Source organism: Amblyomma mixtum, chromosome 1 (assembly GCF_055824585.1).
Source record: "Amblyomma mixtum isolate Tamu chromosome 1, ASM5582458v1, whole genome shotgun sequence".
Taxonomy (NCBI): Eukaryota; Metazoa; Arthropoda; class Arachnida; order Ixodida; family Ixodidae; genus Amblyomma; species Amblyomma mixtum.
The window spans coordinates 181,843,602-181,866,800 of NC_143012.1; the positions used below are offsets into that span (position 1 = coordinate 181,843,602).

A 23,199-nucleotide genomic window follows, 5' to 3' on the forward strand; every position below is an offset into this window, starting at 1 on the left:
CAACTTGAACACTCGCAGACAGTTACGTGATGCTATTGCCGAGCTTGAACAGCTCTAGTGCATATGTTTTAATGTACACAAAACAAAGAATTGATTTGGTAACAGAGGTTGTTGCTGCTGCCGGACGGCGCCCTACAAGCCCAATTGAGGCTTTGGCGCGTCCGCGTCTTGTATTGTTTCTTTGGTGTGAATAAAGTTTTTTATTATTATTATTATTATCATCATCATCATCAGCCTGACTACGCCCACTGCAGGGCAAAGGCCTCTCCCATGTCTCTCCCATTAACCCTGTCCTTCGCCAGCCGCGGCCACAATATTCCCGCAAATTTCTTAATCTCATCCGCCCACCTAATTTTCTGCCGCCCCCTGCTGCGTTTGCCTTCTCTTGGAATCCACTCCGCTGCCCTTAAGGACCAGCGGTTATCTTGCCTTCGCATTACATGCCCCAAGCCCACTTCTTCCTCTGGATTTCAACTAGGATATCATTAACGCGCGTTTGTTCTCTCACCCACTCCGCTCGCTTCCGATCTCTTAATGTTACACCTATCATTTTTCTTTCCATAGCTCCCTGCGTTGTCCTTGACTTAATCTGAACCGTTAAGAGCTAAAAATGGTTGTATTAGGCACGCCAGATAATTGTAAAGATTTACACGAGCCGTATAGAGAAGGGCTTTCGCCCTGTTTTGCGAACAAGTTCTCACCTTATGTACAAACAAACCGGATTTTTTTCGTTTTTCTTATCTGTTTTTACTGCACAGCCAGAACATTTCAGTGTTTTGTTTTGGTACATTTTCATTCAAGTAGAGTCTGTGATCGTCATCTACATATTTTCGCAGACCCTTCACCACATGACGGCAACGCATCCACGCTTCCTCCATGGAAGTAGATGCCAAGTAGTTCCAAAATGGCTGGAATTTTCTCATTTTAGAAGGAAAGCGGTGGGTAGAATGAACTGAACTGTCTAAACGCTAATGCTGAACGTTTTGACAAGATCCGCACGAACCGCGGGCAAATCGTCATTCGGAACACAAGAAAGACCGCCAATGTCAAAGTTTGAACGCTGACAGTATTATTCCAATTATTCAATTCAGTTTTCAGAGACTCCACCTCGGCCCCCCGTCCTTGCACTTTAAGCGTCAGTGACGAAACCTCCGTGTTGCTGTGTTTGTTTTCTCATACATTTAGATCTAGCGAAACCAGAAAATCGTTCCTTTTAGACGATAGGTATTTGAGAGAGCTCCTAATTCGCTCACAGATGACTGGAGCTTCTCGACAACAGATGTCTACTCAAGAAGATGATCTGCTTTATCAGGAAAGGCTAGCAGGGAATTGAGGTCTAGCGAGAGGGAACAACGGCCAACCAGTTTTTGACTTGATATCCCATGTTTAGCTTTGAAAGGCTTGAAGATCAACTCGGACAGATGAGTCCGGAACTGGGGCGAGTTTTTTTCTCTATAGGCACTGACAAACTTGGAGCTATGATGCTTAGCCAAGCCCACTAAGAAAAACGTCAGAGCAGCCATGCCAGAATGTCAGCAGCCCAAATTGTAGACACTTTTGCAATTTTCCAACACTACAGACGACCTTCGTCAGGCACAGGATCAGAGCAATCTGCACAGGAAGAAGGCGCCTTATTACAACTACAAGAGATAAATAAAACGTCCTTGAGCAGTCGGTCGGGAGGGCAAGAAAACAAATTATGTTGAGGGTCTATATCCACGTGAATAGAAATGAACGTTAACTGGGGTACAAAGAAACGCCGACAGAAAAATGCTGGAACTCAGTCTGGGATTTCAACACATCAACGCAGCAAATGAAGCACATAACGCAAAAAGACATAACACTTGAACGCAACCAATAAAAGAATTATTGGTTTATTGGGGTTTAAAGTCCCAAAGCGACTCAGGCTATGAGGGACGCCTTAGTGAAGGGCTCCGGAAATTTCGACCACCTGGGGTTCTTTAACTTGCACTGACATCGCGCAGTACACGGGCTTCTAGAATTTGCCTTCATCGAAATTCAGCCGCCGCAGCCGGGATCGAACCCGCGTCTTTCGGGTCAGCAGCCGAGCGCCGTAACCACGAGCCACCGCGGCGGGGCCAAAGTCTGGGGCGCGTGCTGCATCATGTGCCAGCAGAAGTGTTATTTTCATTGCTAGCCGAATCACAGCCCGGCTGTCCATGCGTGTCTCCCTTTTACGCAGGCGACAGCAGCACTATTTTTCCCGTCCCAGCTGCAAGCCCTGCTGCGAGAGATGCAGCGCACAGGAAGCGGCCTACCCAGCATTCGCGCCATTGGCGTGACTGGCAGCGTGCTCTCAGCTTCCGTGGCCGAGTCAGCTTACAAGGCCTTCGTTGGCATCGAGAGATTGCAGAACGTGTACGCCATGACCGAGTCTTGCGGGGTCATGCTTAGTCAGCCAAACACCGGAAAGGCGCACAGCGGAGGTGACGTGGGCGCACCCGCTACGATGGTTGAGGTCAAGGTACGTCAAGGAGAACACTAAATGTTAATTCCAAGAGGGGAAGTCTGAGGATGGTGAAGAAACGAACTTCTATATCGCAGTACAAAATAAGCCCCCGCAAATGAGCACTAGTGAACTAGTGACATTCCATAGAAAAACGTAAGGAAGAGGTAAACCTCACCTAAGACTCTGCACATTTTGAATCGGACTTTTTGAGCTACATTGGTTTGAGGTTTTTGTGGTGCGTAGTATCCCAAAGTACCTAGTCATAACCGCGTGGGAGGGATAGAGCAGTTTACGATAGGTAGCCAGGGAGTGGAAGTGGTATAGACATACATCTACTTAGAACAAATAGTGAAAGCATGTTCGATCCTTCGGACTAAAAGAGAGAAGATTAAGAATGACCGATTAGAGAGAATCAATTTTGCTGCACCGAAGGAACTTGGTACAGAGTCGATCACACATGTCTAGAGAGCTGGAAAGGTGCAGTTCAGGGGGAATGAAGAGAAACTATGAAGCAAGTATTGACTCTCACTGATAGTGTTTGCGCTGGAGAGCAGCTGAATAGAGACGTGAACGCGCAGGCATGCACGAGCGCCTTACCGCTAGCAAAGCAGCTGCGAAAAGATTTCAGCTCATCCGCTCCGCAGCACCCCGTCCGAGCACTCTATACTCCGTTTCATACATCATTTGCAACGCGGTGAAGGCTACGGAAGTAGTCCGCAGAAAAAAATAAAGAGAGGTGTATCCCTCCGCGCTGTTTTGTGGCCGTGCGGTCTAACGCGTCGCTCCATCTTCCTCCCTTCCCGTTACGGCGAGGTTTAGGTGTCCACCGAGATATGACAGATACATTTCCTTTCCTCAAAAACCAATTTACTGACGAGCAAGGCGTATTTGTCCGCGTTTCAGATTGGTCCAAATTGTCGTCACGCCGCTGAGCTGGACGCCATTTTCTCAAAAGTAAAAGGGAGGCGGACAGAAAGAGTAAACACGGCGGCCAGCGGGGACAGCGAAAACGTGAAATGGAAAAAGACGACACACGCAAAATACAAAATCACAGATCTCGACCGATTCCTTCGCAATATCATCGGTTTTTGTCACGCTGATGACAAATGTAGTTCCACGAAGCCTGTGGGCAATGCATTTGTTATTTTTCGCTCACCACAAGCAACGCACTATTTTCTGTCACGGATGCAGGCTGCGCAAAAAAGAGCGCTAGCTTTGACAGCGTTGCACCTGATGTATGAAACGGAGTATAGACAAGTGTGATCGACTCTGTACTCCAGGAAGTGCTGCACAAATCTGAGCGGTGGCACTCAGATCGCCTTTGGAACGGTTCCTCGACGCAGAGTTGGCTCTTATTGAGCGCTCTCACCACGACACCGCTCTGTTTGTTTCGGGACCTATGCTGCCAGACGCTTTCTCCCCGTTTTGTGCAAGCGCTTGGATGCGCGTGACATGTGTTGCTGTTGTTACCTTCGTAGTGCTGCACAGGAGCGTCGCCTGTGTCTACTGCGCCGCTGGTCGCCGCAATATTTCGTTTCGCGTCAGTGTCCGCAGGTGGCGCATCAGTGTATAAGATGTCACCGCTCCAAGGTCGGCAACGAAAGGGGCAGAGCATGCAAACACTCTCGTCAATGGCTCCAGACGGATTCATTTACGAATCTTCACCACAAGCGCACCTTCTTAAAATGGCAATACCCCTCGCACTGCCCGTCATGCAAAGGCGTCCAACCCACTCTATGTGGGAGCGCCTAAAGCCTTCCCCCCCCCCCCCCCCCACCCCTGCCGGAAACCACCGATACCACACACCATTGCTTCCGCATGTGAAACTGTTCTGTACTATCTCTAGCCTGTGCTCTCAGTAACAGCTCATCATGCGGACTCTCAGGACAGCAGCAGTTCTCGGAATCATTGACTGCGGACCCCGCCCATGAGGCCCGTACTCGCAGTAACTTTACCTAAAAAGAGCACTTTTTGCCGCCACCATTGCAATGGTGAGCGAAGCGGAACAGAGGGCGAGAGTACAGCGCAAGACTGAGCGTCGAACATGCAGTTGGCGTTCGTGTAGCAAAATGGCATCTGCCGAAAGCAGTGCGTCGCACCAGAGCCAGCGTTCCTGTTTTTATATTGCTCCGTTCAGTATCCATCCGGAAAGAAATTATGCAAAAGTTGTGTCCTGACTGCTCACGTATACGCCTAGATTAGGAAGCGGAGGAAAGGCTTTAAATTGCCGCCGGGGTGGCGCAATGGTTATGGTGCTCGGCCGCTGACCTACAAGACGCGAGTTCGATCCCGGCCGAGGTGGTCTCATTTCGATCGAGGCGAAATGCTAGAGGTCGGGGTAATGTGCGATGTAGATGCTTGTTAAAGAACCCCAAGTGGTCGAAATTATCCGGAGCCCTTCACTACGGCGTCTCTTGGAGCAACATTAGCTCTGGGACATTAAACACATAAAACTCGAAATTAAACCCATAAAGCTGGAAATTAAATTACGACTAAAGCAGAGAAGAAAAAGAGGGGTAACGTTGAGAGACACGAAGAGAGCAGCAGTGCCATTTAAGCATATCCAAGCTCTAATACACGAACGGAGATGAATACGGGCAGAGAACTCAGTGCGTACAGTGGATAACCGATCGTCCCGCTGGTAACAGAGTGGATTCAGAGGAGTAAAACGTAGATGCGGCAGCCGAGAGTAAAGTGGGTGGATGGGTGTAGGAAGTTGTCACCGCAGCTGGAAAACTCCATAGGTTAATCAAAGGTGAATTGAAAGAGGCTTTGCTCTGCAGTGGAGATAAGTGTGGTGAATATCATGGTGGTAGTATCCGGGTGGGAGAACAAGGAGTGTCCAGGCCTGTGTACTAAATTGGGGGCTATTAATAATCCAGCATGGACCACCTTTGTGCTCTAGTCAACTGTTTTGACTGATCGTTGAAGCAGCCGATGGTGAATACTTGGGCCTACATTGAAAGTGAAACGTTTTCAGTTGAAATTCGGAGCTATCTGAGCTCAGCATACGGACGAAGGCAGGTCTTATAACAATACTTGCTAGCCGCTACTGCAGTATCCCATCCGAAATGGCCCAATTAATCTTCAACCGATTCCCTTTGAGTGGAACTTGAATGCCTATCCTAAGATTGTGCTAACACCGTTATTAAGGCAAAATTTTACAACAATGCCCCAACCGAAGGAATGTGCAAGTCGCTGCCTGATTCCGGCCTCCCCTACCCAAATTGTCTGGGACTGCCATCAATATTCAGAGCTCCGTAGAAAAAAAGCACGCAGAATTACGTAGTGCTATTCGCCCTGCAACCAACAGGTACTGGGTCCTGCGAGAAACCCACGACAGCACGACCATCCCTGTGCTCTGGGCAAAGCTGGAAAAAAATATTGTAACGGAAGGCCCTATAGCAGGAAGCAGAAGCTAGGCGTCCGCCGCACCAGCACCCACCTGAGCCGACGTGACGTCTGTGGGCTTCATGCCCGCACAGATTCCTCGAGCAATGTGCACGTGAGGGCTTTTAACGGAAGGCGTGTACCAATCAATTTCGTAACAATACTATATTGTTGGCACCAAAAGCTTATTTGATGCGGCTGTGCGGATAAACATTCATTCTGAGCATTCACGCAAATTAATTGCATGCAGTGCATGAAACTATAAGGGGACGTGTAATCTTCACCCGCTAGTGATAATTTCATGCGATTTGGTTGTGAGGCAGCGTCAGAGAAATCTGTTTTCCGAGAACACGCAGCCCGTAAAGTTTTGCTATCGATAGTACACCTATTCCTGCCTTGCAGTTGGCGGCGCCACGTTTTAAAAGCAAATTCGTGAGCTTGCCATTCAGGCTCATTGGTGCAACGCCATCTCATGATTATTCTTCCTAGGTCACTGTAGTGATAAAATCAAACCGAGTGCTTTTTTTTTTATCCAGACCATACACAGCACCAGGCCAAAGCCGCTACAATCGTTACCTGTATAACCCTCTCTTGCGCAACTTGAAGTCTGACGCCTCTGCCCCTTACCGAGCAACCTTTCTAATGGTCCTAATTAACATGAACCTCCTCTGTGCATGCATATCTTACAGCGAAATAGCAAGCAAATATGTTTAACAGGATGCTCCTTAGCGACTCCATCTTATAGCTGCAGCCGAGATATATTTATAGATATACATATGCCCCAGGGTGCTTGGACCGACAGTGCATACCAAATGCAATTCAGTGTAAAAATTGTAACTTCTGAACCATGGAGCCGGAATTTTTTTCTTGTTCTGAAGAAGGGCTTCTGTGCAGGTCGAACTTAATGGTTCGTCTCCACAGTGCTTGACGCTACCTGTAATAAATTTCTAGGTGGTGGATGTGGCGACTGGACAGAACCTAGGCCCGCATCAAAAAGGGGAAATTTGCTACCGGAGCCCATCCATGGTGAAGAGCTACTACAAGAGACCAAAAGAGAATGCCGAGCTCTTCGATAAGGAAGGCTGGTTGAAGTCAGGTACGAAACCGTTGCGAACGGCATGGCCATCCGCTTTATTTATGAAACTAATTGGAGCGCTGTCCGAAAGTCTGCAAGCCGCGAAAATGTCACTGTCAGTACATATTTATACTCTTTATACGAATCAGAGGAATTAGGAGTGCACTTTTAAGACGTAGTCACTGTTACCGCCCGTACATCACCGGCACGTATTTGCAGGGCGACTGCTGCTAGTGCAGTGGTCTGTGTAGCTGCGTCTTCTGAGTATGGTGCAGCTTGGCTAGAAACCACTGGTGAAGGAACCGCTGAACGACTACGTCGATTGTGACGAATAAAAACGATGGGCAGTGATTGACAAAATTATGTTTGAAAAGATACGAGGCGCCAAGAGAGCTGAAAATACATACGGTAGAAGAAAATACCAAAGCAGTTTGGTTAACATGGACGGTGACACGAGTGGCATTAGGATCGGGCAATTGCTACCAAGGTCTCGGGAATATCCTTGCGGGGCTTGTAAAATGCTTCGGTGAGAGTGCGCGGGAGATTCTCGCAATCCTGCTCGCCGAGATCATTGCAGGAGACCCGATGCCATTGACCTGCTTAGAGACAGAAAGCGGAACGCATTATCGTCTTCGAATACAGGCTCTTGGCGTTAACCAGCGGGATCTACGACATATTCGCTCTAGCACTGAAGGAATAGACGACCGCTTGGGCCCGGGTGATTTCAAAGCTCCGTGAGCTGGAAGCCAGTTTTCGCCAAAACCGATGTCTTGAAATATTCTTTTATTTATTCAGTGCGCCGAGGTTGCCTGCAAATAATCCCGAGACATCGTAGAGAGTCTCATGGGAGTGGCCAAGATACACGACAGTGTGCCACATCAGGTGATGCGGTATATGTAAGCCACCGAGTGGAAAGACCTGTTGCTCCTTCTTTCTACCGATAACACTATCGTGGCATGCCTTCGCGGCGTGTCCTCGTAGCCAGTGACAACGTGCAGCGGGCTGAACAGGGGCCTGATTCCGCCACTCCAATGCATGTTGTTCACAGTGGGGCTGGAGCGAGCGCGTGTTAACTCGAAGGTGTGCTTCACGCTCCACTTTAGATGGGACGGACTAGCCCAAAGGTGGACATTCCCATGACTGTTGTTTGCAGACGACATCATCGTAGTGGTTGAGGGTGAAAGCCAGCTGCAGAACATTGTCAGCAGATCAACTAGCGACGCGGGGACTCCACTTCTGAGACACAAGTCCGATGTACTGGGTCTTTCAATCCCAGATTGATGATGCTCTCGGCGTGGTCGAACCCAGTGACGAACTGATATCTCATGCCAATGAGTACCGCACCTTGGCATTTCTCTCAGTACGGAGGAAGGCGGCCTCACAGCTTACGTAGGCGAACTGCGACAAGCCTAGTCACGGTTAAGCTGCATACTACTCCACGATGCCCTTGGAAGTGTTCGGTACCGCATAAGAAACAAACTTTGGACAACAGTCTTACATGCCTGTCCGCAGCAACACTAGCGCAACTGGAAAATGGGGACAGCGCAAAGTCGGCCGAAGAGGTCCCTGGTTTTCACGGCCGTGTTGCCATAGAGGAAATTGAAGGTAGGACGCCCAAAACAACATTGCGTTCGAAGGATACCTTCGCCTAATGCCTGATACCGGCTGGCGCGCCGTGTCTTCCGATATTCATAACTGAGAGCTATCAACTTCAAGACGCAATGGTGCCCCCATTTTGAACGGCTTTGTTGCAAATACAGGGCAGGCGCGAAGAGAAGGCTTTCAGTATGGCAGGCGGAGATCACCTGCTGGCATTCAGCGACGCAGGACAAGGCACAACTCAACATTTGGGGCCAACAAGAGGCGATAACCAGAGTTATATTTTCTGTCAACGGCTGTGGCAGTGCGCTTCTTTTCGAAGCGCATCCAGGAGCGCTTGGCGTCCTGATGTCTACTCTGGTGCACCGAGGTGCGGCACCACCTACACCGCATTCACCCAAAATTACACTGAAAAACATGTCCCTGCTGTGGTGATATTTTTACAATCACACACATTACATGCACATGCACAGCTAAACGCAGCCACTTAAAGCCGCCCAATGCGACGATAGAGCAATGGGAGGTGACGATGGCCAGCGGCACCCTCGGAGGCAGACCAGGAGGCTTCAGCATCCATCGCCAAAGCTCCGACGGAATCTACTCGAGTCCTGGACTGAAGCTCCCCCCACAATCTTCTCCGGCCTCCTTATTTGCAAGAAAAGTTAATTCTCTCTCCCTACTTGCTCACATTTCTGAATCCTGCATGTATTATACATTGAGAACTTATGATTCAAAATCCCTGCCCCTTTCCTACACCGCTCAAACTAATCTATACGGCTCTTGTAGGCGATTGCGGCTACTATGACGAGCATGGGAAGTTCTACATCGTTGACCGGCTGAAGCACATGATAAAGTGCATGGCCAACCAGGTGGTGCCTACCGAGCTGGAAGAGCTGCTGCTTCGCGAACACAAAGCCGAGATTGCCGAGGTGTGCGTGGTGGGTCTGCCACACAGCGAGCTGGGAGAGGCGCCCGCGGCAGCTGCTGTGCTCACGGAAGAAGGCGCCAGGTGCGACCGCCAGCGACTCACCGAGAGCTTCAAGGACACTGTGAAACGTGAGTGCTTCGTGCTCTAGTCTGGATCTAACCTCTGGGGACATGACATGCAGGAAATGAGGGGAGCGCGTCTTTCTTTCGATATTGTTATGCTCAGTATTTCGTAAGCTAGACGTGTTCACATACCCGTATGCACACAGGCACAAACACAGACTCGAACCATGCCTTCGTAAAAATATGACTAGAAATGTGCAAGTTGTTTTCCCCACCAGTATATCCTTTATTTGCGCTGAGCGATAGCTACGGAGACATCTAACATGTTTTCCCATCCGAGACCTGATGGCAGATGCTTAGATAATTACATTTTTATTATGATTATTACGCATTATTATGGTCTTCCCGAGCAACCTCTCGCGACCAATCATAATTAAACTGCCACCTCCCACGATGTGCAGTTTTTCGCTGACGTCACCGACAACGTCGGTGCCGCATTTTCCTCTCGGCGGTATGTTTAACGCTGCCTTGTTAAAATTGTTTGAGCGTAATGCACTGCTTCGCAGTCCGTTAGCTCTTACACATGTGGCCATACCTATATTAAAACCAGACAAGGGAAGGAAAATGAGGGTCTCATTTTGATACTGACGTGCCAGCCACAGCTTAAAGCAAAAAGTAGAGGAGAATGCTCTTTTTTTATTCTGTGGTATTGATCAATGAGAAATTATTCTTGTCGTTATTATTTCATTGAAAGATAATTATTTAGACAAAAGAAGAAAAAACAACGCATGCCGCCGATGTGCTCACAACCTCCCAATTTCGCATTCGGTGCTCTGGCAACTGATTTACGGTAGCGGCTGTAGAATGTTAAACATTCGAAAGCATTTGTGTTTGCGTGTAACCTAACAATGAGCATTCAACTGCGCCCCCCTCGTCCATAGCGGTGGATGTAGTGTGTCCCGTATTACCGGCAGTGTTGACATGTGGGACGTAATTTAACAGTCAGGGTGGAAGCTGTGCGAGAACGCTCTTATGTTTCCTATGGCATTAAGACTGTCAGATGCGAGGCCCCCGTAGGCCTACTAAGCAGGCAACGGTAGGGAAAGAAGGGCAAATACTGTTCATACGGGCATGTAAACGTCTGTGCGTCCATTACTGTTGTTCCAATTATGGGTAGTCTAAATTCGAAGGGCTTTGTCGCCTTTCTTTCTCGTGAAGAGCTTGCTTATCGTATCCGTGTAATCTTCACAGTCCATACAAACGACGGGATATTGCGAGTCAGATTACCGTTCATAAAAATTCCTGCTTACCACAATGGATCTTGCTTGCTGGGCCATTAGTTACAAACATTGTGATTACTGAGTCGGACCAGAATAGAAGTTTTCCTTCTTTATGTTTTGTTCTTTGACCAGCTGCGACATTTCCAGAACTCGATGTGGGAAAATAACATGCTAAGAGAGTAAATTCTGAAAGAGAGAAGAAATTGCTGCACACCACGCGGTCACAACGTGGAAGAGCACGAAGCACGCGGGTACCGTGTGGAAGGTGGACGAAGTTGAAGACGCGCGAAGGACGTTCGGTTCGCGACCTGCCCTATTTTCGCTAGTGCAACCAGCCTTAATCATTATCATCATCAACAGCCTGACTTTATCACAATACATTGATACATTATCATGATCAACGGTCAACTGCTGACTCAAGTCGATATTAGAAGCTCCTGCTGATCCTATGAGCTTGAGGCAGATTTCTTCTCCCTGTTTGCGCAGGTAACCTCGCCGTTCACAAGCAGCTCTACTGTGGAGTCTTTTTCGTGGACTCATTGCCAAAAACGGAGACCGCCAAAGTTAACCGAACAGCGCTCGCCCACGCACTTCTTCAAGCCGAGAAGACCGTCACGAAGTGAACGAAGCAGTGCAGTCGCACCGTGTGACAGGTGCGCTTGTGCCGTTATTCACAATAAGGTGGCAAGTTTCTTCGCAGTAGTCGCCGGTCATTCGAAAGAAACGGTTTTGCAGCTGGCGGAGCAAGGAATTCTCTTACACTAAACTGTTGGGATACATGTCTTGCTAAAGTCCCATCTTCCGCCATTCCCTCCGTTGCTGACAAACAGCTGTTCGGGTGAAGTTAAAGACCGAATTATTTAGCACACTTACCTAGAAGTCGCCCCCCCCCCCCCCCCCCCCTGCAGCAGTGGTGAGACAACTTGAGACTTCAAGAGAAGCCTAGCCTGCACTATTTAGAGGCTTTACACTTCAACAGCATTTATGAAAGATCCAAAGGCGTATTTTTTATGCACGTTACGGAATTCCTTGAATGAACTGAACATTTATCTAGCATAAACAAGAGGTTTGAAGAGCGCGTATTACACTACCTAACACAACTAAACTTGCACATATTTTCTATAAACACCACGCTATACGGAACTATTGCCATCGCCAATCAGTTGTCACGCTCTTCTGAGGTGGTTATTCACTCAAAAGTTTATTCACGTTATATGTAACTCTAATGTGACTTAGAAGATTTACTTGACTTCCGAGTTCGTGTTAGGGTGTGTTGGGGCTTCTGCCACATAGCCAACTAATGCCATCATGCACCTAACGCGGTTTGAACTGTCTCCTTGGCGGGAAGAAGTTAATGGTTTTTAGAGCACGAAAATTAGCTTAGAAGCTTTGCTCCAGTTAAGAATGAAAATGTATTGCAAATTTTTTAGTGTGCAGTATAATAAACTTGGATGTAATGGCAAGTGCGCATAATAAAATAGTGAGAAGTGATTTCTTTGTTTACTCGAGTTTCATGCGTGAAATTAACATGTGGCTTCTGGTGACCACCTGTTTGCAGAGTTGGCATGTAGTTTCATCTTTCTTTGCGAAAATAAAGTTCTGTCTTGAAAAAGTGCGTTGAGTGTGAGTGTACCAAGAAATTTCTTTAATAAAGCGTTCTTGATAAATACATGACTTCAATCCTTCGATGATCGGTATCGCTAGGTGCAGTTTATTGTTTACATCCTTATACAACAGAGTCTGTCTTTTTACACTCATTTTTCTTATATATTTCATTATATCTTTATGTTGGAAGGCATCAAGGTTTATTTTTTTCATTCATGTATATGGTTGAGTAGGAGAAAAAAAGTCGCTATTGTGGCTTGACAAAACTCCCAAACTCCCGGTTATATCGGTTAGTATTTCAGCGGAAAGAATAGAAAGTGGCCAAATCATCAGCGTGCGTTGCGCAACAAATATAGTTATATAAAATTTCAGCTCAATACAATACACACACTTCTGAGCAGTGTACAACGGAAACTAATTAGAACAGAAATGAAAATGAAATAATTTTTCACAACGCACCACACAGATACACAGGAATAATATACTGCACTAAGAGATTCCGGATGTCATTAACTGTAAAAAAAGGAAACTGAATCATCAGCAAACCTTAATTAGTTCAGTGTAGACGGCGGAACATGCCGTGGAAGCTGAAATCTGGAATTATTTTTTGGACGCGCTACGTACCAGTATCCATGTTGCCTTGTTTTCTGACGCATAGCAATAATGTGTAGGTCCAATGTGCAGCTTATTAATTAATGAGGAGTTTAAACAGGAAATTGTGATTCGTATTTCTGCAAAACGCGAAACTGGTGTACAACACCTGTTATAGCTCTGGGCCTTGAAATCAATGATTGTCCACGGTATGAGTAATACGCATGCGCCTTAGCTCTCCGGGCTTGTTTTTCCAAAATCAAATGTTTCTGGATATTTGGTATATACTGTTACCCGACAACAAGTGGCAAGATCTGGCATGTGTTCAAACAGAAGATGATGCAGGATAAGGATTAGCGGGAAGCATCCAGTCGTATGTCGTGACAATTCCTAGATCACGAGCTAATTTATGCGCAGGAAATATAAGTGATTACCCCAACGTGTATGATCAGCTGAAATAAACTCCCAACGTTTTAACTTCACTCTTCACTTCCACTCTGCCAACATTATTATTATCGCTCTCTACCATATTACCCACCACCCCGCCGCGGTGGCTCAGTGGTTATGGTGCTCGGCTGCTGACCCGAAAGACGCGGGTTCGATCTCGGCCGCGGCGGCTGAATTTCTATGGAGGCGAAATTCTAGAGGCCCGTGTACTGTGCGATGTCAATGCACGTTAAAGAACCCCAGGTGGTCGAAATTTCCGGAGCCCTCCACTACGGCGTCCCTCAAAGCCTGAATAGCTTTGGGACGTTAAACCCCATAAACCAACCACACCGACCATATTACCCACCGCTCAAGGCCGACGACGCCTACGACGGCGCGATTTGCTGAAGGTAAGAAGATTTCTGGTCCTACCTCCTCCAATGGGTAAGACTACCACGAATGTTTCAGGAGTCCCACTGCGAGGCTTAGAAGCAAACCCCCTGGACTCTAAACTTTTGACAAAGACTGTACCTTTGCTATAGTTGCTAGGCCGGTCGCGCTTAAACTATTAAAATTCCTAGTGGCTCTGGATGACCCCGCATAAGCGCTCAAGTGGGTTGTTTAAACCTCTTTCAGCTCCGAATTTTATCTGCGTCATCGGTGCGAGTGCAAAACAGGACCCGTTTAAACCTCTTTCAGATGCAAAGATTACAAGTCTGCTCTGTATGTGCACGAAACTTAACCCAGAAAAACCCTTGAGCCAGTACCAATCCATTTGCCGCTAACCGAGCCCGGATGAAGTCTGCTTGTTCCTGTAAATATGATTTCGTTTGCACACAGTATATTGAAGCAGGGCTGAGCCTTATGTAAGTGTCGCTTATCAAGGTAGACAGCATTGTAAAACTCTCTTTCTCTAACGGCGGAATGCATATGATATCACTTGGCGTTTAGGCATTCTCTCTGACCTGTTCTAACTAGGAAATGCAGGAAATATGCTGAATACCATTCAGTTTCCTGTCTGAGCGGACTTTTAAGGTTCGTGTGAGATATGTCTTATAAAAGCAGTTCACACTGGAGAATCATGTTCCTCAAGGTGGCGTCCTCAGTACCCCACTTGCCATCCTCAAAAACAGCTTACTGAAGAGCGCACAGCCTGGATCCACCTCTTACTCTCTTTACGTTGATGATGTACAAATGAACTTCAACTGATGTATTTTTTCCATCTGTGGGCAGAAAATACAGCTTAATAATAAAGCCACCTGGGTGGCTCAGTGGTTACGGTGCTTGGCTGATGAACCGAAAGACGTGGCTTCGATGCCGGCCAAGGCGGTCGCGTTTCTATGGAGGCGAGATGCTGCATATCCGTGTACTGTGCGATATCAGTGCAAGTTAAAGAACACCAGCTGCTCGAAATTACCCAGACCCCTCCACTACGGCGTTCTCATAGCCTGAGTCCCTTTGGGATTTAAAACGTAGTGAACAAGAAACAAGAAGCCAAATAATAAAAATCAATGTAAATGGGCATACCAAAACAGATTTAACCTAAAGAAGAAAAAAAACAGCATGTGTACTTCGTTCTCAGGAGCGTGTCATTGGACCGCTGAGGACTTGAATGAGCCAGATTCGTTATAAGCCAACTCTCATTTCTGCCTTCTTTCGACTCCAGCTTGTGTGTTTCTTAATACTCTATGTACGGCTTAAGGCGAGTAGGACACATCCAAACAATTTTCCGGCTTGCTCACAGATGGCAGCACGGGTACTACACGACCATTACTCTACCGTTTAAATATATTGTTAGTGACTTGCACCCAAACCTATACATCACACCAAACGAGCGGAGCGTTGCTACCGAAAGACTACTGATTTCTTGGCGCTTTAGAAGACAGAAATTTATCTTTACCGCGGAAAATGAAGTGGTTAAGGTTAATATATATGACAGCACTGAACCATTTAAAGCTCTTGTCCCATTAATCACAGAATGGAAATGGAGGTTCCTGATAAGTGCCCTTAATAGTATTGCTCTGTCGTGTAGGGATTATGATCCAGAATTGGAAAAGTCAGTACGGAGAATTACCTCGAAAATACTCGACGCAGTGTGCTGCCTGCCTCTGTCTGTTTTTCTACCGGTGCATTTTTCCACAACTCCAGGAGTTTGTATTGTAGCGTAGGGGTGACGGCTGTCAGGAAGGCAGCTGAAGGCTTCCAACATAAATTCTTTACTGTGTTTACTGCGCTGAACTAACAAACTTGGCTGCGACGTGTGCAGCAAGCGTGCGCGGTGGTCGTTGAAGAACGTAATCACCCCCGCTATCGGCCACGGCCAGTTTAAAACTGAGAATGAACAATCAAGATAAGGCGCCAAAAGTAACTACGACAATCTCTAGCAATTTGTATGCAGCTGAGTGTGGCTGCGATGATTCGAGGTAAACCTGGTCGTATCTCGTGTCAGAAACAAAGTGATAAAGCCTAGTGTCGGCTGCTTTGTGCGTGGACCAAACAGCATTAAAAATCTTCGAGACAGTGTGTTCAGGAAGACGATTTAGGCACGCGAAAATTTCCAAGCATTGCATATGCTATTAGCCCAGGTAATACAACAACTAACACACTGCTGTTTTCAAACCGACCGTCCGAAGCACCGCCTTTTCCTGTCAACTATGTGGCTAACATGCCACTCTAAACCACATACTCGGGGCTTGCTCTCGGGACTCCCCTCCACGAGGTTTGCAGCTCTCGAATCCAGAGCAGTGGGAGGCCGCATTGCTCAGTTCCGACCCAGCCACATAGATTAGGGTTGTGACAAGAGCCCTAGAAGTTGCCGAACGCCACGGGCCCATGGCCACTTGATGGGGCTATAACCCCACACCATCTGCTACTTTTGTGGGCGGAAATAAAGTTTATCCTCCTCCTCTCTTTCACATCATCCAGCCTGGCTAAACGCTTGATCATAACGGTGTCATGTATCCTGAAGACTTTCTGTGCAGACATATTTGCCTCCTGGAAATTATACCCTATCGACTGCGATACTTCTTTTCCAGGGGTCAGCAAGCCTAGGTTCCAAATTGCGATAACGTATCATTTTAGGTGTCATCAAGCAAAATGTCGATGTACTGAGTTTGACAAGGACCCCTTCAAGTTCTGCCCTGATTCACGTGCATCTCACGGCCCCCGATCCTCCGAATCGAAAACAATAGTCACTCGAGCATAATTGCTGCACAATGTCATAGCATCTTGGCTGTGAGACATATCCTACAAAAGTAAGTACGAGCCTATGTCATTTACACAGGCTCGTTATGTCTAACGAGACTGACCTGTGGCAAACGCTATAAAACTGCTGTAATGAATTCTCTCTTGAAGTGCGATGTTTGCACACAAGTAAAACCTCTAAGTTACAGTATGCTGGGTGCTGACGGACTACAGCATGACAGACAGTGAGGCAGCTTATCAACTCAATTTGTCAGCTGCCGATCACAGCGCGACTGGCATAGACTAAATTTCTTACCAGGACCTCAGACAACAGCTCAAGACTACGCCCCACAGAAAAATAGGAAAAACTGCGCACAACAAAACTAGTTATAGCTGTATGCCACAAAAAACACAAATCTGATAAAACGGAGCCCTCTGCACGCTCAAGATGACACATATGTAAGTGACATTAATATATTTTAAGGAATACACCGGCAAGACACTGCACGGTGTCGGGTGGCCACTTTCAAGTTATCCAGATAATAATCGTGAGCTCATCGTTAGAGCTTCATAGACGGCAGCACTTTCCGGAGTTATACACAAATAAATAACCACTACACTGCTCTTTCTTTCTAGGCGATGATTATAAGTTTGCTTTTAATAGTATTTTTAGGTTTTAACTGATGTAGGGTTCCTAAGCAGAATCTCTTATTCTACGTGATCCCAGCTCATCACTCGTTAAGAGGGGCAAGCATATTACCTTAGCTGCCAGGGGCCTCAATATTCCAGCTCACCCAAGGACTGTGGCGGTAGCTGCCTGACCTCGTGTGTATATCCAGCAATTATTCCTGACCACTCTTCCATGTACTACACATATTTTCTTTTGTAGTCATTCCGTCAGACTTACACGCTTCCATGATACACCAGAATCATGTATATAACTATTACATTCAGGCCCTATAGAAAAACTTTGTTTTTATTGCACTTTTATAAAATTTCAGTAAACTGGTTTGTTACCGACCCATCATGACCAATAAACCTGCTCTTGGTGCACTTTTGCCAAAGATGCCGTCACGTCATGAATAACCGTTATTACCTTGTATACCGCAAGAAACCGCCGAATGGGAGATCCATCATCGCAAACACCATCTGCCTTGATCATCCATGCCTTCTCTAGCACATAATGCCACAGATCGCGAACCCTACTTATCAGGAAGTGAACATCGAGTCCTGCGTGCACTGTTTATTTTTATACATTTCTTTACACGTTATCCAGCGTATATGTGCGCTATGGCAGAACAGGCAGCGATACGCATAAATGAGCTGTTTTACAAAAAATACATTGCACCAAGAGATATGTACATAACCAAGAAAGTTTCAATAGGCCATCGACACGAATATGCAGCGATTTGCGCCTAGGATGCCGGATACAACACTTGGGGATGGAAATGACCGAATGGGCCCACCTAATGAATTCCACGCTTCAGTGGAGGGGCGAAAAAAGCTGCATTTAAACATATTAGTGCGTGCATTGTACGATGTCAAGTTTAGTTCTGAGTGTTTTCTCGGTTATGATTCTCTACCGAAACCAGCGGCATTGATATTTGAAGGCCCAAACGATGAATTGGCTATGCAATGTAACAATTTGATTGTGGCGCGCAGTCAATGTTATTTTCATTAAACAGCCTACCCATTAATATTAATATTAATGCATTAAAGATAGTTGCCGGGCCAGTTGGTACATGATCTCACCGTAAAACAGCGCGCTAACACGGGACGAAGAAAGAAGACACGCACAAACACAGCGCTGAACTTACAACTGCACGGTTTATTCTGGTATTTATTGCGAGCAATGCAATAAACCATGCAGTTGTAAGTTCAGCGCTGTGTTTGTGCGTGTCTTGGCCTTCTGACCTACAAGAATAAATCTCTGTTGGAGCTGTGCTTAATGACTTTCGGCGCACGTAGAAGGTCACTGGTTACACACATCATTCTCGGTCAACGAAAACACGGATTTACATCTCACTTTTAGTTGTTTTTCAGACGTCCCGTCCCTACGCCATTTGATCTAGTAGTGTCTAAATTCGGTCTTTCTTAAGTGCCTCGATGTCGCGAACTTGACAAATCACAGGAGAAACCTACAAGTGTCCTCTCCCTGGCCCTGCGTATGTTGTTCATCCACGAAGTATGGCGATGGCTACGCTAAATGAGCTTGGTGCATGAACGCGAACGCCATCTGGGCTAGTTGATGGCAGTTAATTCTCGCGGATAAACAGCACACTTACTACAGCGAAGAAAAATTTCGACGAAACCGTTGAATATTGGCAGAGCTAAATTCATGGTGTATCACTTGAACCCAGAACGAACAAAACATCCGGAACACCCTGCCCCGCTCTTTCAGTCATGCACGAACGGCATACGATTTGTCCTTTAGTCCCACACGGCTCATAATTCCCCACGGAACGGCCAGCCGGCAGGGACCGGTTAGCGCCTCACGTCGCTAAAGGACCGATGCTGTCCTTCGCGACGGCTACTGCAGTGACCTTTGCATGCGCAGCTGGTCTCTAACTCTGTTGAAGCCACCGCTCCAATCGTCTTCGTGGCCAATGTTCAACTAGCCTTCAGTGGCTGCTGAAGCGGACAGGCAGTAGGCAACATTACTCGCATGAAAGGGGGAGCGGGTAGTACGCCAATGCTGAGCAATATAGTACTAACCGATGCAAAATCCCCACAGTGCAGTGTCCAGAACAACGCAGGTGGCATTGCCGCGGAGGAAGAGATGCTACTCACCGGCGGCTGGTGTCCCGAATAAACAAAAAGCAGCAACTCAAAACAGACGCCACATTTGCTCTCTAGGTAGCACCATCAACTCGAAATTGATATTTGATGTAAAAGCCAAGATTTGGATGCAACTTCACTAGCGTATACACAAAAGAGAGGTGTCAGCTACTCCATGCCCGTTTCAATTCTTGTGCAGTTGCTTAGTGATACTAAGATACCCAACAAATTCATATGTATTCGCATAAAATTCCAAATAGACAGTCAAAGTGCTCGAATGGTTTCGAGCATGCCTAACATCTGCTCTCTAGAAATGCATTCGCTGTTTACAATCTACCTGGCTTGATTATGCAGAGGTGGTGTATTGTTTTTGCAATAAACAGGCACAGTGCGGTCGTCTCAAACTGTGGCATTATCTCAACAAGGGGACTGCACAATTAACCACTCACCCTTATGTACGAGTATATTGCACTGTAAAAGCAAAGCACACGGAAGGTAAGAAAAACAAAATAGGGAACCCGAATAGAACTCAGGTTCCTATATTTTCCATCCAATCTATCCTCTGCAGCTAGCGTCCACATCTCCCGTAGTTCTTCGCGCAGTCACCACTAGGTCAGCGCAAGGCGGAGCTGTTGGGGGCGTTCTCACCAACGTTTAACTGCTGCGTGTGGGACCGTCGCGAGTTGTTCCAGTGTCCGATGGATCCGAGAGCGGTGTGAACAATTGCATTTTCGCTGGTGACGCTAGAACTGGTAACAGCGGGATGCTGAAGATTGCTGCGTGCTTCACGGCGCTCTTCCAGCCGGGGTGCCATCACGAGCGGGAATCCAGCGGTGAAGGCCACCATTATCAGCACGGCTGAGGCACCCAGCGCGAGGGTAGCGGCCATGTGCAAGCGTTCAACCTGAGGTGAACCACGCTGGCCATTCTCTTCTCCAAGCAGCGGAACGACAGAGGATGCACTCTCCAACATCGCGGTCGTCTCCCAGATTGCGGGACGTCTGTGGTGCTCCCGTGAAATTCTTGTTGTCAGGTCCCCTCGCGGTGCTGCAGCGATCAGCTGTTATATGGAGCTGTCTCGTGTGCCGGTGAAAGGGAGCAGGGGATCCAGATGGAAGAAACTTGGCGTACCATATGTTTTAGGCGCCAGTTGCACAACTACAGGCAGCGACCGGCAGAAGCTTCTTTTTTCTTCAGTAGTCTGGCCTCGCGAGCTTCACCACACGCGCCACTGTTCTTTTGGGGCTCGCATTTTCTTCCATCTGCCACATTTTGTCGTTGTCCCACCAATTCCCGAAAACCACAAGGATTCATGATTTGTGCCGTTTTAGAATATCACGTTCAGTATTTATTCATTTTTGCGTTTACAAGAACCGTGCGAAGACGATTATGCATCCCATGCAAATTTCATGGTGGGTTTAAAGTACGCTAATACTGATTCACAGCATTTTGGAATACTGTTTTCTTAAAGGGGGCGGTTCTCTCTGATTGCTGTTCGGTTTGGCTTATTGGAGTTTAACGTCCCAAAGCTACTCAGGCTATGAGGGACGCCGTAGTGAAGGGCGCCGGAAATTTCGACCACCTTGGGTTCTTTAACGTGCACTGACAACGCACTCCACACGGGCCTCTAGAATTTCGCCTACGTCGAAATTCAGTCGCCGCGGCTGGGATCGAACCCGAGTCCTTCAGGTCAGCAGCCGAGCGCCGTAACCTCTGAGCCACAGCGGCGGGGCTCCGATTGCTGTTCATAATCCTTAGACGGTTATCAGCGTATTCATTCTCTTTGCTCCGGTAAGTGCCCCTCCCGCCAAGCTTGTTTTGCCTCGGTGGACATGTTCCTGAATTGGCTAGTTTTTAAGCATGAAGTATACATTACTTTAATCACCAGTTAGGGTATGTGCACCACGATGCAAATGTGGCTCCCAGTTGTGTTTACTTAGGCCTGTACAGCCCCAGCCGCAGCCACAGAGACCTGCAAAATTGCTTTATCCCTCACTCACCATCTGCCACCATTAGCTGTTTTTGTCTTACGAGTATTTGGGATGAACTGTGGAGTATAGTTTAAGGGCCTCGCCTTCCAGGGAACAGGGTCCCCGAGCCGTGGTCTCGTCTGACGAGTGACACACCCAAGGTCAGCACAAAAAGATCGGTTTATTCCGGACCAAAAGAGCGCTTCAGAAGGGGCACATCATAGAACGACGCAGCCAAGCATGCGCTACCTAGGGACTGGGCGAGGCTAAGGTTACAAGAAAATAGGCGCTACAGCTGAGCGCGGAAGAGCGAAAATAGAGTCGAAAGGGCAGTTAAGAAGAACAAAAAGTACGACGAGACGCGGATAAGACCAAGCGATAGCGATGAGAGCTTTAAACGCGACATGAAACTTGGCTGCTTGCGTGGCAGCCACTCACGCGAAACAGCTATTCCATCCTTGCAGATGTCACTTCCTTCCGCGCTCCTCATCCCGGTACGGTGCCACCCCGCCGCCCATGCATGCTCTAGCAATGCTCCCGCAGAAATCCCCCAGCGCGCCGCTTCGCTGCCTCTATGAAGCATTAATCGCAGCGATCGCCACGAGCAAGAGTTCGGTCATGCGCAGTTGCACTGCCTGCGCATGCGCCTATATTACTGGAAAAGAGCGCGCGCAATTGAAATGCTAAAATGCTTGTTCCTCCTCCTGGCCGCGAGGGCAAGAAAAAAATAAAAAAATAAAAAATAAACAATCTGACCCTCCAACAGAGAGAGCAGACAACAGAAAAAGAAGAAAACGAGAAAATGAAAAGAGCAAGGAAACCTCGAAAAAAAAGTGAAATAGGTAAAAGAAAACCTTTAAAGTAGTGCTTTTCCTTCGCACCCAGCAATAATGCACCCACACCCGGTTGAGGGGAAGTATTGGAAGGAATGTAAAAAAATGTAAGCTTACATAGTAAAATTAAAAAGGAAAAAGAAATGTTGTGGCATTCGCGGGACCACAAGGTGAGCACACCCGGGGGGGGGGGGGGGGGGGGGGGGGTTGGAAACGGCACAGGTGTGGCACAGGTGTGGCATGCAGAAAGGGTATGACCTCAGACGACTTTGTCAGTGGTGCTTTGTTTAATTTCGTAGGCCTCTGACCTCGGAAGAGAGGTGAGGGTGCCGTAAGTTTCATTAATGCCATTTTGCACTGTGTTCAATTTAAAAATAAAATATGCTTCTCGTTGCTCGCGCTCACGAGTGTTTTTGAAGCCACTCTGTAGTATTGTTACTTTAAGTTTGTCAAACTCGTGGCCTTTCTAGCGGAGGTGTTTCGAAAGAGGGAGGTTGGGGAGGGATTGGGTAAGTGAGCGGTGGTTATTAAATCTGAATCGGAAGGAATTGCCTGTTTGGCCTATGTATTGCATTCGACAGTCGCCACGCTCGAGCATGTAAACCACGTTGCTGGAATCGCAATTTACGTCTTCTCGGATACAATGTTTGAAATTGGAATGGTTGCTTTTAGCCAGTGCCGTGGTTTCCATGTGTTTGCAGACTTGGCATCGGCTGTTTTTGCATGGTGTGCAACCTACAGCTCTCGGTTTATTGACTGTCGAATGGACAACATGGTTTTGCAGATTTTTTGGTCTTCTATATGTTACTGGGGGGACCGTTGTGAAAATTTTTGAAAGCCGGTCACTCTGTTCTATGATATTAAAGTGTTTTCTTAGGATGTTGTTTATGTTCGGGAGATTATTTGTGAAGGTTAGTATGAGATTACAGTGCTGTGATGTTGGCTGAGATTCCTTAATGACATGATTAACATTAGTTGCTGAATGGGCTTAATGACAATTGTCATTAAG

The 23,199-nt window shown here is 47.2% G+C and overlaps 1 protein-coding gene across 1 annotated transcript in view; it reads left to right on the top strand.

Moving 5' to 3' along the window:
• The window catches only part of LOC149370149 (putative 4-coumarate--CoA ligase 3), a 54,640-nt gene extending 42,345 nt beyond the window's left edge, over window positions 1–12,295 (top strand). The window contains exons 7-10 of the mRNA XM_089560313.1: window positions 2,204–2,485; window positions 6,812–6,956; window positions 9,321–9,590; window positions 11,291–12,295. Of these exons, the coding sequence (XP_089416439.1) occupies window positions 2,204–2,485; window positions 6,812–6,956; window positions 9,321–9,590; window positions 11,291–11,427 (834 nt within the window). The 3' untranslated portion in view covers window positions 11,428–12,295. The remainder of the gene's footprint in view (window positions 1–2,203; window positions 2,486–6,811; window positions 6,957–9,320; window positions 9,591–11,290) is intronic.
• Window positions 12,296–23,199: the final 10,904 nt, after the last annotated feature.